Genomic DNA, 12,815 nt, shown 5'->3' on the forward strand with positions numbered 1-12,815 from the left:
TGTCACTGAGGGGCAGGTTTTAAGGTCTTATATGCTCAAGCTATGCCCACTGTGGTTCACAATCTCCTTCTGCTGTCTTCGGATCAAGATGTAGAACTCTCAGCTCCTTCTCTAGCACCATGTCTGCCTGCATGCTGCCATGTTTCCTGCCATGATGATAATGGACTAAACTTTAACTGTTAAATGAGACCCAATTAAATGTTGACCTGTATAAGACTTGCTGTGGCTAGGGTGTCCCTTCACAGCTGTAGACACTGTAACAAAAGCCCCCCAAACAAATCTGACTGGAAATGTCTAATCACTTATATCTTTGCTGACTTTGTCAAATTTTGACCATTTTCATCCTAGCGAACATTTTGTAAGAACTATCTCCTATAGTTGCATGCTTTGATGTTGACATTCTTTGAAATCTCTTTATATATGAGGATTCCTAAGTAAATGAAAACACCAGTTTTGAAAAAAATAATTATTAAAAAGGAATAAAACAACCTTTTAGATTTTAGATATAATAAAAATTGAAATAACTTATACCTTTAAGGGTTTTTGAGATCATACTAACATAAGACTTCTATAATAAATGAAAGCATATAGATCATATGTGAGCTACTGAATGTTTAGATTTGTAAAGGACCACTGTGAAGGGATCAGGCAGGTGAGGCCTCAGTCCATTCAAAGATTGAAGTCTATTTTGATACTAAAGTACAAATTTATTTATTAAGTACAACTTAAAAAAATTTTGTAAGGCTCACTGATGGAGGAGGGTTATCTTTCTATCTGTTGTTTCATTGGTTAAGTAATAAAGAAACTGCTTGGTCTCTGATAGGACAGAAAATTAGGTAGGTGGAGTAGACAGAACAGAATGCTGGGAGAAAGAACCTGAGTTGAGGGAGGAGTCGCCATGATTCTTCCACTCCAGACAGACGCAGGTTAAGTTCTTCCCTGGTAAGCCACCTCGTGGGCTACATAGATTATTAGAAATGGGTTAGATCAATATGTAAGAGCTAGCCAATAAGAGGCTGGAACTAATGAGCCAGGCAGTGTTTAAAAGAATACAGTTTCCGTGTAATTATTTCGGGTATAAAGCTAGCCGTGCGGGCGGCTGGGAGCTCGGGTGCCAGGAACGTAGCCCACCGCCCTTATTACAACAGCTCACAATCTTTCTTTTTGGGCTTTCTGGTTTTTTTTGAGATCAGGTTTCTCTGAATAGCCCTGGCTGTTCTGAAACTTGCTCTGTGGTCCAGGGTGACCTTAAACTCAGAGATCACCCTGCCTCTGCCTCCCAAGTGCTGGGATTAAAGGTGTGTGTCACGTCACCACCACCTGCCTAAACTTCAGTCTTGATAAAGAATTTCTAGGGTTTATTTTTTTATGAATTTTTAAAAGAAAGGTAATTAAGATGAGTTAATAAACATGCTTAATATACCTAGAATTGTGTTTGTAATTATGCCAAAAATAAATGTTGTTTATCTATAGAGACAAGATTGGAGGAGAGTCCAATTTCTTTTTTTTTCCACCTTCCTCTTTTATGTTTTGGTTTTTCAAGGCAGGCTTTCTCTGTGTAGCTTTGGATGTCCTAGAGTTCACTCTGTAGACCAGAGTGCACCACCACTGCCTGGTATAAATGTAGGTTTTCAAAAATCTTTCTTAGTGATCATCTGGATTTTATTAGTATCTGTTGTAATGTTTTTTCATTTGGTTTTGTTAATTTGGGTCTTGTTTTGATTAGTATGCCCAAAGGCTGATGAATTTTGTATCTATCAAACAAATTCATTTGAAAATGTATTCTCGCAGCACTTTCAGTCTCCACTATTAATTTATGCCATGATCCTTAATTCTCACCTACTGGGATTTTACTTCCTCCCCTAAGTTCATGAGGCACATTATTAGGTTATTTGGGATCTTCAGAATGTTTATTTTGTAGTAATGAAAAACGTTTCACGCATAGTAGACAAATGCTTTAGGCTCTCCTCAGCTCCTCTTCAGTTTTATTTTCAGGTAGTTTCCTTAAGCTGCCCAGGATTACCTTGCCTTTGTGATCCTCCTACATCAGGCTCCTAAGTAGTTGGGATGAATTACCAGGCTTGGTTTGAATTCTGATTTTTTTTTTCAAAATGTAAAGTCATAGTTCTCAACTTTCTTTTTGGAAATGCTATTGTTGGGGCTAGCAAGATGGTTTAGTGGGTAATGGTGCTTTATGCTAAATTAAACAATTTGATTTAGATCACTTGGTGAAAGAAGACACCCACATTTTTGCCCAGCCTCCTTAGGCACACTACATAGTTCACACAACCAAAACCCCAAACCCCTCCTAAAGAAATATCTTTATCCAAATGTTTCTGTTCAGTTGTATTTCCATTTTCTTCTAGTGTTAAAATTCCCTTTTTTTTCAGAGATACACTGGTCATATAAGTATACAGTTTAATCTCTATGTATTTTTAATAGTCTCTATTGCTGATTTGTAATTTTATTCCACTATAATACATTATTTTACTTTTTCGTATTTGTGAACACTTGCCTAAAATGTGCTGCTGAGAAGGTAAATTCCACTGTTTTTGGATAGGCTATTATGGTGATATATATGTTAAGCACATTAAGATCCAGTTTCACTCTGGTTTCTTTCTTTTCTAGATCTGTTCATTAATCTGAGGTACTGATGTCACCCACTATTATAGCCATCTGTTTGTTCAGCAGTATCTTTGAAGATGGGTGCATAAACAGTGAGTGTATATTGCAGTTGTTATACCTTGATAGATTTTTTTAAAAAAAGATTTACTTATTTATTATATACACAGTATTCTGCCTGCAGGCCATAAGAGGGCACCAGATCTCATTATAGATGGTTGCGAGCCACCATGTGGTTGCTGGGAATTGAACTTAGGACCTTTGGAAGAGCAGCCAGTCCTCTTAACTGCTGAGCCATTTCTCCAGCCCCGTATCTCGATAGATTTTAGAATAATTTTTATTACCTTTATTTTTTTTCTAGTTTGGCTTAAATTCTTCATCAGGTAAAATACAACTACTCTAGCTTGTTATCAATTTCCACTCATTTGACATTGACTTCCATTCTTTCACTTTCAGTCTGTGTCTTGCTGGTAAGGTTTTATGTTTGGTTTTGCTAGACAACCCACTGGTATAATTTACTTTTAAATTCTGTCTTTTTTGAATGTCTTAAGTTTTTATTGGTGAGAGAAAACACCATGACCAAAAGTTTGAGAAGGAAAAGGTTTATTTTACCTGACAGTTTGTACATCTGTCACTGCAGGAAACCATGGCAGGAACTGTGCTTACAGCTTTTCTCAATTTGCTTCTTTACAGAGGACTACCCTCCCAGGGATGGCTCTAGCCACAATGAACTGGGTCCTCCCCCATCAAATCGCTAATGACAAAAATACCCTACAGTCTTGCCTACAGTCAAATCTCATAGAGGCGCTTTCTCAGTTTTCTTCCCAAGTGACTTTAAACTAACCAAGACAAGGAACTAAGAAAATTTATGTTTAAAGTTATTGGAAGCGATTTGCATATTTCTAGAATTTTGTTGATGTTTTACTCAATGGATGGAATGTTTGTTACTCTCTCTCCATACTAGGAGTTTGCTGGTATGTGAATTTGCATGAGGGTTATTTTAAGAGGTGTCTGTGTGCACACACATGTGAAGGTGCTCACAGAAACCAGGTTATTTCCTAGACCTAAGCTGCAGTTTGTTGTGGGCCACCAAACAGGGGTACTAGGAAATAAAGGCTGGCTCTCTGCAGAGAGCAGTAAGCTAAGCATTCTTAACTGTCTTCAACAACCTAGACATGGTTTTTCAGTTCTCCTTTGTTCATCTGTCCTTTGTGAAATTCATTCCTTGCTGTGTTTTTTTCCTTCCTGTGTAGGACTTACATCTCTTCTGCATTGTTGGCTTGGTGGTCATGGATTGCTTTTAGTTTGTGCTTGCCTTGAAATATGTATGTCTTCAACCTTAAGAGATTATGACTGGATATAGAAATCTTGATTGGCAATGACTTTCAAGCTTTGAAACATTAATCCATACTCCCTTGGTTTTTAGGATTTCTGTTGAGGTCTAATGTTATTTTGATAGGTTTGCCTTTGAGAGTAATCTTCATTTTTTTCTTACTGGTTTTGATATTGTTTCTTTGTTCTGTAGTTATGGCATTTTATGTTTTGAAAATATTCTTCTATGATCATGTTTACTTGGGGTTATAAATGCTGCTTGTACTTCAAGATTCTTTAGATTCAGGAAATTTTTTTGGTATAGTTTCAGTGAGTACTTTTTATGCTTTTCATCTTTCTTGCATTTCATGGATCTTCAGTTTTAGACCCAGCTTTAGTGATGAGTCTGACATGTCTGTAAATAATACATATACTGTTCTGTGAATGATAGACTCTCACCTGGGTGCCAAGACAGAGTGGCAGACCACTCAAGTCAAAGCTCAGATTCATCTGTTCCAGATGTCTAAACATAGATCCCCTTCTTGGTTGCCTTGTTGATATATCTATCTCCCATGTCCTTACCTTTTCTACATTGGCATTTTGGCTACTTAATGACCTTTGAACAAAGGACATGGCCATGTCATAAACAATTTAGGTTGTTACTTTGCTTTAGAGTGAGGTCTGGCACCAATGGTAAAAGAAACTTTCACTTTTGTAGGAATGCAGAATTTTGGAAATTGCCGAAGGGCTGCTGCTAGGAGCAACGTCACAGGAACTTAGGGAGGAGGAAAGAGGACTTGGCCTTATCATTCTTTATAGCAATTAAAAACCTGAGCAATTAAAAACTTGTGAACAATTCTCATTTTTTTTTCTTAAAAATAAAACATCTTAGCCTAGTGTGGTGGTAAATGTTTACTCCCAGTATCTGGGAGCAGATCTGTGAGTTTGAGGCTAGCCTGGTCTGAAGTGAGACCCTGTCTCAAAACAAAACCTACTAAAAACACTAACACGAAAGTCTTTGCTGTGTGTGACAAATGATCTGAAAGAACAAACTCTCAAGGGCGCACAGGGAAGGAAAGTCTCCTAAAACCTTGCCCAGGAGCAACAACAGGATGACTCCCACAAGCCTGATTTTGAATAGTTTATTAAAGGAAAGGTGAAGCATCAGTTTCAAATTGTACAAAAGGAAAAAAAAAACTTCATATTGCAAATGTACAATTTACAGAATTACTAGCAAAATCAATCAAGGAGACACTGAAAATACAAAAATTTGATTGACTTCAAACTGAACTTGGAAACCCATTGGAGATGAAGCCTTGTTGGTGCATGGTAGTCTGTAATTCTAAATCAGCATGTGTCAATCAAACAGAGGATTAGTCTGTGCTTATTCCAGGGCCCCTCACAGATGGGTCCCTGGCCAGAACCACAGTCAGGCAGGGCTGTGGTGAACAGTCCATTCATCCCTGCCCCCTCAGTTCCAGTGAGCCCACATTTCTAGGAGAGAGCAAGGCCCCAGATCTCTTAACTGGAGCCTAGGACTTGCTGAGACAGTGGGTAAAACATTTTTGGTGACCAAGTTCTCTCTCTTTTTTTTTTTTTGGTTTTTGTTTTTTTCCTCCAAACTGTACAAATGTTGAGAAAAACCTTGTCTACTAAAAGGATGAATAAAATCATGTTTTGCTTTCCCACACGAAAGATAAATCAGAGTTCACATACTTTTTAAAAACTGCACTTCATTTTTGGTAAAAAGGGAAAGCCTCTTGATTCTGTTGCAGCTACTTTAAAAACCGGCCCAGAAACAGCTGTGGATGGACTGGTTTGGAAATTTGGAGGCTTACATTAAAATCAGGAAAAAATTAAGTGGGCTTTTAAAAACAATAGCAAGTCATAAAAGTAAGCAGATTGTAACTCTAAACCACTGAAGACTGTCCTGAAGATTCAGAATTTCTTTCTCCAAAAGAATTTTTCTTAATATGCACACTTAGCACTGAAATGTAGTTGTATTTCAAGGTAACCCTCTAAGCACAGACTTCTATGCAGCACATACTTCTATGATTGGTAAACAAATTCACAAAATTAGTGGGTTCAGGATATACTCAATGCATGGGAAGAAGACAGCTACATGTCTTCAAATTACTTCTGAATGGCAAAGAAACTTCACGGAAATGGAATTCTGTGTAAGCTGACTTTGGCAGGGCATGAAACAAGTGGTTAGAAACACCAAGACCGATGACTTGAGAACCATTTTTGTTTTACTGAGAATACTTTATTTGCTGGTAGAAGTTGCTAAAAATGCACAGAACAAAGACCAATAGAAAATGCACTGTATTTGAATCTCCCTATTCTATATAAAATGAACGGTGTACAGCATCTGTTGGAAAAATGGCTGCATGGACATTTATTTTATGCCCACTTATAAATAAAAATAAACCTTTTTATTCAAGAGTATATAAAATCTGGGAATTCACATCCATCCATAGAGGGTGTGTGGTTTTTGGCAGAGACGCACGATGTTAGAACTCTATTTTAGTTTGTCCATGCTCTGTTCCATCAATGTTTCTGTTTTATATGGTCAACCAAATCCAGTGAGCTCCAAAAACACTCTTCGGCGATTAGAACGAGCTGCTTACTCATATTTAATAAAAATGGTTAGCTTTTAAAACATAAAAAGGCAAAATGTTAAAACGGTTTTTAAATTGTACAACAGGAAAATAAAGTTAAAAATATTTTTTTACTCAATGCTGAATTTTCATAAAACAGGTGTATAACAGTGTTTATTTTGACAGTTGTTTTAAAAATTTAAAATATCTTCCTCCTTTCAGAAAAGCACACACACATCTGTACTGAGATAAGTCCAACATTAGAGTACAAATGAATTTTTTGGTCAGTCTTTCCGAGGTGACATTCACCAACATTTCCGTGGGTTACTGACATGCTGCTCTGTCACTGCAAAAGGGACCAACCTTTAATCATTTGATTACAAAACAGATCAGATCACATCAAAAGTGTTTCTTCCCCCATACAAGCTATCACAGTATATAGGCCTCTAGCTCTAAATAATAGAGTTCCAGATTTGTAAATTTTCTTCAGACTTCAGAACATAGGCATTCCAAATCCCTAGGGAAAAAAAAAAAAAACAATTATTTTATGTATCCCCAGGGCCAAGGAAGTATAAGTAAAAAGCAGTAATGATCTGATATTTACTGAATCATCTTCTATGATAGCTGCAGAATCAAAGAAGTCTGGCCTCAGCTCAGCTCTTTCTCGTCGATTTCTTGATGGGGGCTGAAAAGAGAATCATTTTCTGGTGAAATGAACTGTAACAAAAGCTAATTTTTTATAGTATATTAACATATAGGAACAATTAAGAGTCAAATTTAAACTGGCTTTTATGTAAAAGCATAGATTTAAAAATGCAGTAGTATTTGAATTATTGAAAGAGAAAAAGACTTTCAATGAATACTTTGTTTTTAGCCCTCACTCACTGCTGACCTGAAGTTTGCTGTTGTAGACCAAGCTGGCTTCATATCAACAGAGTTTTCCCTGCCTCTGCCTATGAGTGCTGTGACTAAAGGCATGTGCTACTACTCCTGTTTTTTTTTTTTTTTCTTTCAAATTTTTTATCTCTGTGTGGATTTGTGCCCAGGAAGCCAGAAGAGGTTGCTGGACCCATCTAGTGCTAGAATCACTGGCAGGCGTGAGTCCTCCAATATGAATTATTGGAACTGAACACAGGTCCTCTGGAAGGTGAGCAAGAGTGCCTCTCATGTAGCCATCTCACGGGCCCCAAAACTTAAAATTTTAGTGAAAAAAAAAACCTGTGTACAAAAAAAATGTAATTTGGACTTATAACATGGAAAATACCTTTCCTTTGAAGACAGAGTAATTACAAAAATGATGAATTACATGTTGAATGTCAGTGAATTCTCCAAAGTACGTAGATGGAATGCTTTTGGGGAGGGAACAGGGTGAGAAACTTCTATCAAAGTTATACCAAAACTTTTCATGTTGAAAATTAAAAACGTAAGGCAGAATAATATGTGCTACAATATGTCATCTTTGATTTACATGCTGAAGTGCTTACTCCTGGAACTTCAGAATGGGAGTCTTATTTAGGTACAAGGTCCTCCCCACCCCAAGCCAAACTGTATCCAGCTTTATTAAAGACACTTTTCATAAACAATCATGGTTTTCCAGGCAGAACTTGGGCAGACAATCATTAACAGTATAGAAGAACTTTCAAACTCCCTTCAGAAAGCCAGTATTAAACCTGATTCGATGCTCTGAAAAAGGGGAGGAGTTCAGAGTGAGGGCTGACATTTCACATTGAGGATGTTTTTCAATTTTTCACAAGCTGACCCTGACTTTCAGGAAATGAAATGAAAATGGCAGAATTATTAATCTGAAGATCCACAATCTTCTATAAAAGGAACTGCTGCGCTTTTGAGGACATTCAATAATATCACTGCAAAATCCAGATTGCCCAACAGACTGGAAAAACCAATTTTGGGGGTCAGGTTCCAAAAGGTCTCTGGTGTTAAGGGAGTTAAGTCAATGTTGATGGTATAGGGGGAGAAAGATATAAAAATGAATTTACTTTTCCCACACAAGACATGTTGTGCCATGGTGGCCACATATGTCAATACTAGGACGTCTCTCCTGGTAGCCAAGAGGAGTCTTTCAAAATTATCAGGGAAAGATGTTTTCCATCATGAACCATCATCCATCCAGCTTGGGAGACATTGCTAGTGACACATGTTCCTTGCTCCCCCTGATGGAGAAGGGTCATCTGTCTATGTGTTACTTTCATTGGTTAATAAAAAAACCGCCTTGGCCCTTTAATAGGACAGAAAATTAGGCGGAGTAGACTGAACAGAATGCTGGGAGAAAGAAGCCGAGTCAGCCAGATGCCATGCCTCTCCTTTCCAGGCAGACACCATAGCTCTCCTCTCCTCCTCTCCCAGACGGATGCAGGTTAAGATCCTTCCTGGTAAGACACCACCTCGTGGTGCTACACAGATTAATAGAAATGGGTTAATCAAGATGTGAGAGTTAGCCAATAAGAGGCTGAAACTAATGGGGCCAGGCCAGGCAGTGTTTAAAAGGACACAGTTTGTGTGTTGTTATTTTGGGTATAAAGTTAGCCATGCGGGAGCTGGGCAGGAATGCAGCCCGCCGCTCCTTCTACACCCCCCAAAACAATGAAGTGTTCTCTGTGTTAACAATATAGCTTTTAAAAAAAAAAGGAAACAAAATTCTGCATTTTTATAAAACTTGACAAAAAAAAATAGTATTTCAAACTGTAAAGTCACCAGAAGTACACAGTTATAAAACACACATTTCACTTGGTGTCTACAGCACCTTCAGCTTTTTGAGCCTGGTCTTAGATAGAAGGTTTTTAAAAAGGGTTTAATGTAGTAAGAAACTGCAGCAAGACAGATGAGAGCTTCAAGTCAAATGACTGGAGTCTTTGGGCAACCTTCCAGGAAGGACCATGAAAGACAGTGGGGTCCTTCTCTCCTTCTACCATGGGAGTTGTGAGGATCAAGCGCAGCAGGAAGCAGATTTAGCTGCTGAGCCATCTTGCCAGCCCATAAAGACACTAGAAGAAGCCAGCCAACTAATGCAAAGGAGTGCTCAAAAAATCAATTCTGCTTCACTTGACTTCTGGCAGTTTAAGCCACTCAAGACTGGTATGTGTTATGACAGCTGGTGGCCAACACCGGGAAATCAGCATAATGAACATTAATATTCATCTGCCAGCCGCCTAGGGTTGACAACTGCCAAACATTTAGTCAGGTTTATTTTACCAAATCTATTAGCCCTTTTTCCTTCATGTCATTTCAGCCATAACTACATTTTAATGCCACCTATTACCAATGACAATTTTGTTTTTACTTGCTTTTGGTATTAAAGGTTAAACCAAGGGTCCGTGGGCATGCTACACACATATACCACTGACCACAGTCCCAGTGGTTTATATTTTGAGGCAGGATCTTAGTATGTAGTTCAGGCTGGTCTTAAACTTATAATCCTCTTGTCTCAAATTCCAATCTCTTCCTGGGTGCTGCAGGTATGTACCAACATGTTGCGCCATGAAATAAAACTGTAATAACCACAGCTTCAAGTGTTACCATTCATGAAAAACTTTCTTTGTGTCTCTTTTAGCTAGTCTAATTAATCTTATCTCAAAGATGTTCTTTGTAAACTGAGAATACAAGTTCCACATTCTATATTTGAGTATCACATGTTGGAACACAGTATATACTATCAGGTTCCAATTTAAAATACAGCATGCCAAATATATATGCTGTGCCAAAAGATCTTTTTGAAAGAAAAAAAAAACCTAGGTTTTTTTTGGCTAGAACCCAAAATGATTGCTTAAAAGCAGCCCTGAGAACCACATAAGCTCATCTTGACGCCCACTGATGGCCACCAGGCCTCATCAAGGTCCTCTCCTACAGCAAGAATATAATTTTTAACTCCAATGCCCTTATATACTGTACAAAAACAAACCCCCCCCAAACAAACAAAAATTCCAGTAATTTCTTTACCAAATCAATAACCATGGTGTCTTCAAATTCTTCATTCATGTCTTCTAACTGACTCCGTGATGACATCATCACATCTTCAAAGATGGGCTCAGCATCTTCCTCCATTAGACCCCGACTGGTAAAAACAAAAAGGTGGTCAGAAAGCTGTTGAGACTTGCCCAGCCTGGAGCAGCTTTCTAATTGTGACTTATAAACTATACTGTGGCACTGAACTAAAAAAAAAATTAGGATTATTCTCAACAAAAGGATTATTTCTTTGGTTCAAATTTCCATTCAACTTAACAGAAAGTAAAATTAACTTTAAAAAGAAAATACATAAACATAATGAAGTATCTAAGCTGTGTTATCAACTCCCTCTAAGTTCTGTTCAATCATATCTCAATTAAGCCACAGGTGTTTCAGAGCTTGGCTGTGTTTATAAATCTGGAGAGTGGCAGCACTAGGGTCTGAGTGCAGAAAGCTTCAAGTGCTCTGCCCTCTACTGTCATGCTGTGCTGTAGAATATCAGAACCCATTTCTACTACTAAGAAGCAGAGACACCCAAACGACCAGGACCATGCAGCTGCTGTGTCCTCGTGATGCTCAAATTGACACTTACACAGCATGCCTTACTCCAGCTCTCACTTTCATGTAGTTCATTCCTGTTCTGTCCTTTCGATTCAAGTCTTCTAACTTCGGCTGGCCTAACCATGAGATCTGCATCTGGGGACTGAAAGAATACTATATTTAATTTGTGCAACAGATAATGTATACAGGGAATTAGCTTCATGCTAATTAAGCTACAGTTGGCTGGCTAAATCTTCATGTAAGGGACTTAGATTTATTCCATTGCTTTGCAAATAACAAAGTCAACTGCTTCCAAATATCTCTAAGTGTCCACATTTAGAGGCTGGGGTGCTATTAATCCTTAGACTATGTGTTAGCTTCATGCCCATAACTTTTGCCAAATAAGGGCATTCTCAGACTTGTTTCAAGCTACTATATACCATTCACATCTATACACAGTTAGGCAGCAAGCTCCTAAGGAACACACATAATGAGTTGAAAACTCTGTAGCATTAAAAAAAGGATGTAATGCTGGGCCGTGGTGACGTAAGCCTTTAATCCCAGTACTTAGGAGGCAGAGACAAGTGGGTCTCTGTGAGTTCAAGGCCAGCCTGGTCTACAGAGTGAGGTCCAGGACAGGGTCCAGAGCTACAGAGAAACCCTGTCTTAAATAACCAAAACAAAACAAACAAACAAACAAACAAAAAAGCTGTAACACATCTCTTCTTAGTACTTAGAAGTCCTTATGACACATAGTTTCTTAATGCTATGGAGTGAAATCTTCACCTATATTATATATTTAAAAGAACACGAGAAATGGCATTACTTCCACCCCATTTTATAGTTAGTAAATTTTAGTCGTTCTGCAGATAAAAACCTGTCACATGAAATTCTAAGTAGCTGTTTTTGTATCCTTTGGGCATCACCACTGTGATAAGAAACCTATGGACGGGGCAGGGAACAGAAGACAGTCCATGGCCAATGGGCCTGATAAACGGTAAAGTCAGGATAGCAAGGCAGGTTGCTTCAGGAAGAGCTCCCATGGAGGAAGGTTAGTAGGCATACTTGCATCCTTATCTATGCAAGGCTGGACATAGGCAAAACTCTTGATGCCTAACAATGTAAACAGGCTCAGCTATTCAATTATTGACAGAAATTATCCTTTCAGGTTTTTGAAAGAAAGATTCTTTGGTGTCAGGTTGCCTTATGAAAACCCAGGATCTAAAATACTTCTAAAATTGTCTCTATTTTCAACATATTAATTTCACAGGAATTTTCTCTTACCCATCAGTGCAATTCACATCAGTTTCCCATGTAAAGAACAAAGGCAACACAGAGCTTTTGTTTCTCTTTTGAGACAAAGTCTCATGTAGTGCCAAGCTGGTTCCAAACTCACTGTGTACTCAGGTTAGTTCTGAGCTCCTGCCTCTACCAAGTACTGGGATTACGGGAGTATGCCAGCATGACTAGCTTTAAATTAAAATCATCAAATGGATGATAAAGGCGGCACAATCTGAGGTTCCATTACAGACAGCCTAAGAAAGCTCTTACAGGCTCCTGTCAAGGAAATAACACACATTAAAGAAACAGATGTACCCAGTGCATGCATAAGCAAAATGAGTGCACTTGGTGAGACGCTGTTCATCCAAAGGTCTGTGAACTTTTCTTTGAGGAAAATATAATTATTAAAGAACTAAGGGAAAAAACATACTTTTAGTAGCAACACATGGGACAAGGCAAGATGTTTCGACCACATATACAGAAAATGTTATTTAGTAGCAC

At 38.2% G+C, this 12,815-nt stretch overlaps 1 protein-coding gene across 3 annotated transcripts in view; it reads right to left on the minus strand.

Moving 5' to 3' along the window:
* Nucleotides 1-5,061: 5,061 nt before the first annotated feature.
* The window catches only part of Stag1 (stromal antigen 1), a 324,334-nt gene continuing 316,580 nt past the window's right edge, over nucleotides 5,062-12,815 (minus strand). For 2 of the 3 annotated variants that reach the window (XM_041677068.1, XM_041677070.1), the window contains 4 exons: nucleotides 11,086-11,196; nucleotides 10,488-10,602; nucleotides 7,138-7,218; nucleotides 5,062-7,050 (listed from right to left, as the gene is read on the minus strand). In XM_041677068.1, coding sequence (XP_041533002.1) covers nucleotides 7,027-7,050; nucleotides 7,138-7,218; nucleotides 10,488-10,602; nucleotides 11,086-11,196 — 331 coding nt within the window. In that variant the 3' untranslated portion in view covers nucleotides 5,062-7,026. The remainder of the gene's footprint in view (nucleotides 7,051-7,137; nucleotides 7,219-10,487; nucleotides 10,603-11,085; nucleotides 11,197-12,815) is intronic. The other variant, XM_041677069.1, reaches the window with a different exon arrangement.

This window comes from Microtus oregoni, unplaced genomic scaffold (genome assembly GCF_018167655.1).
Source record: "Microtus oregoni isolate MIOR12 unplaced genomic scaffold, Mior012 000028F_ref0000031, whole genome shotgun sequence".
Classification (NCBI taxonomy): Eukaryota; Metazoa; Chordata; class Mammalia; order Rodentia; family Cricetidae; genus Microtus; species Microtus oregoni.